This window comes from Colobus angolensis, unplaced genomic scaffold (assembly GCF_000951035.1).
Source record: "Colobus angolensis palliatus isolate OR3802 unplaced genomic scaffold, Cang.pa_1.0 Scaffold260, whole genome shotgun sequence".
Classification (NCBI taxonomy): Eukaryota; Metazoa; Chordata; class Mammalia; order Primates; family Cercopithecidae; genus Colobus; species Colobus angolensis.
Genome location: NW_012115822.1, coordinates 579,446 through 580,006, shown reverse-complemented (window position 1 = coordinate 580,006; position 561 = coordinate 579,446). Strand labels below are relative to the sequence as shown.

At 69.3% G+C, this 561-nt stretch overlaps 1 protein-coding gene across 1 annotated transcript in view; it reads left to right on the top strand.

The window, feature by feature from the left end:
• Positions 1 to 275: 275 nt before the first annotated feature.
• LOC105515498 (RIMS-binding protein 3A) overlaps positions 276 to 561 on the top strand; it is a 5,970-nt gene continuing 5,684 nt past the window's right edge. The window contains exon 1 of the mRNA XM_011947331.1: positions 276 to 561. Within this exon, the coding sequence (XP_011802721.1) occupies positions 390 to 561 (172 nt within the window). The 5' untranslated portion in view covers positions 276 to 389.

The following is a 561-nucleotide window of genomic DNA, read 5'->3' as shown; positions in this document are numbered from 1 at the left end:
GCAGCCCAGACTTCCCTCAGGGCACCTCATCCTGCTTGGGACTGCCCAGTGCCTGGGAGGGTGCCTAGGGAGGGTCACAAGGGACATGGTGCTAGAAGCAGGAAAAGTGTAGGGACCAGAAAAGCCCTCGTGCATCCTGGAAGGGACATGGGCCAGTTTGAGCAGGGGTATGGGAGTGCAGCCCTGGCCTTGCCAGGTGGAGAGGCGCGTGGGCCAGACATCCGCGGCAGGAGGCGGGGGAACATGCCAAGAGAGGGAAGGGGCGCGCGGAGACCCCCAGGGAGCGCCGGAAGAGGCACGCCGGGCGGTTGGCCGCTGCCAGGGCGGCGGCCGTTGGCGAGCTGCGGTCGGCCAGGCGAAGTCTGGAGTCCAGCCGGGCCGCGGCCGCAATGGCCAAGGACTCACCCAGCCCCTTGGGCGCCTCGCCCAAGAAGCTGGACTGCTCCAGCCCGGCGGCGGCAGTGTTGGAGAACCAGAGGCGGGAGCTGGAAAAGCTACGGACCGAGCTGGAGGCGGAGCGGGCGGGCTGGCGGGAGGAACGGCGGCGCTTCGCTGCCCAGG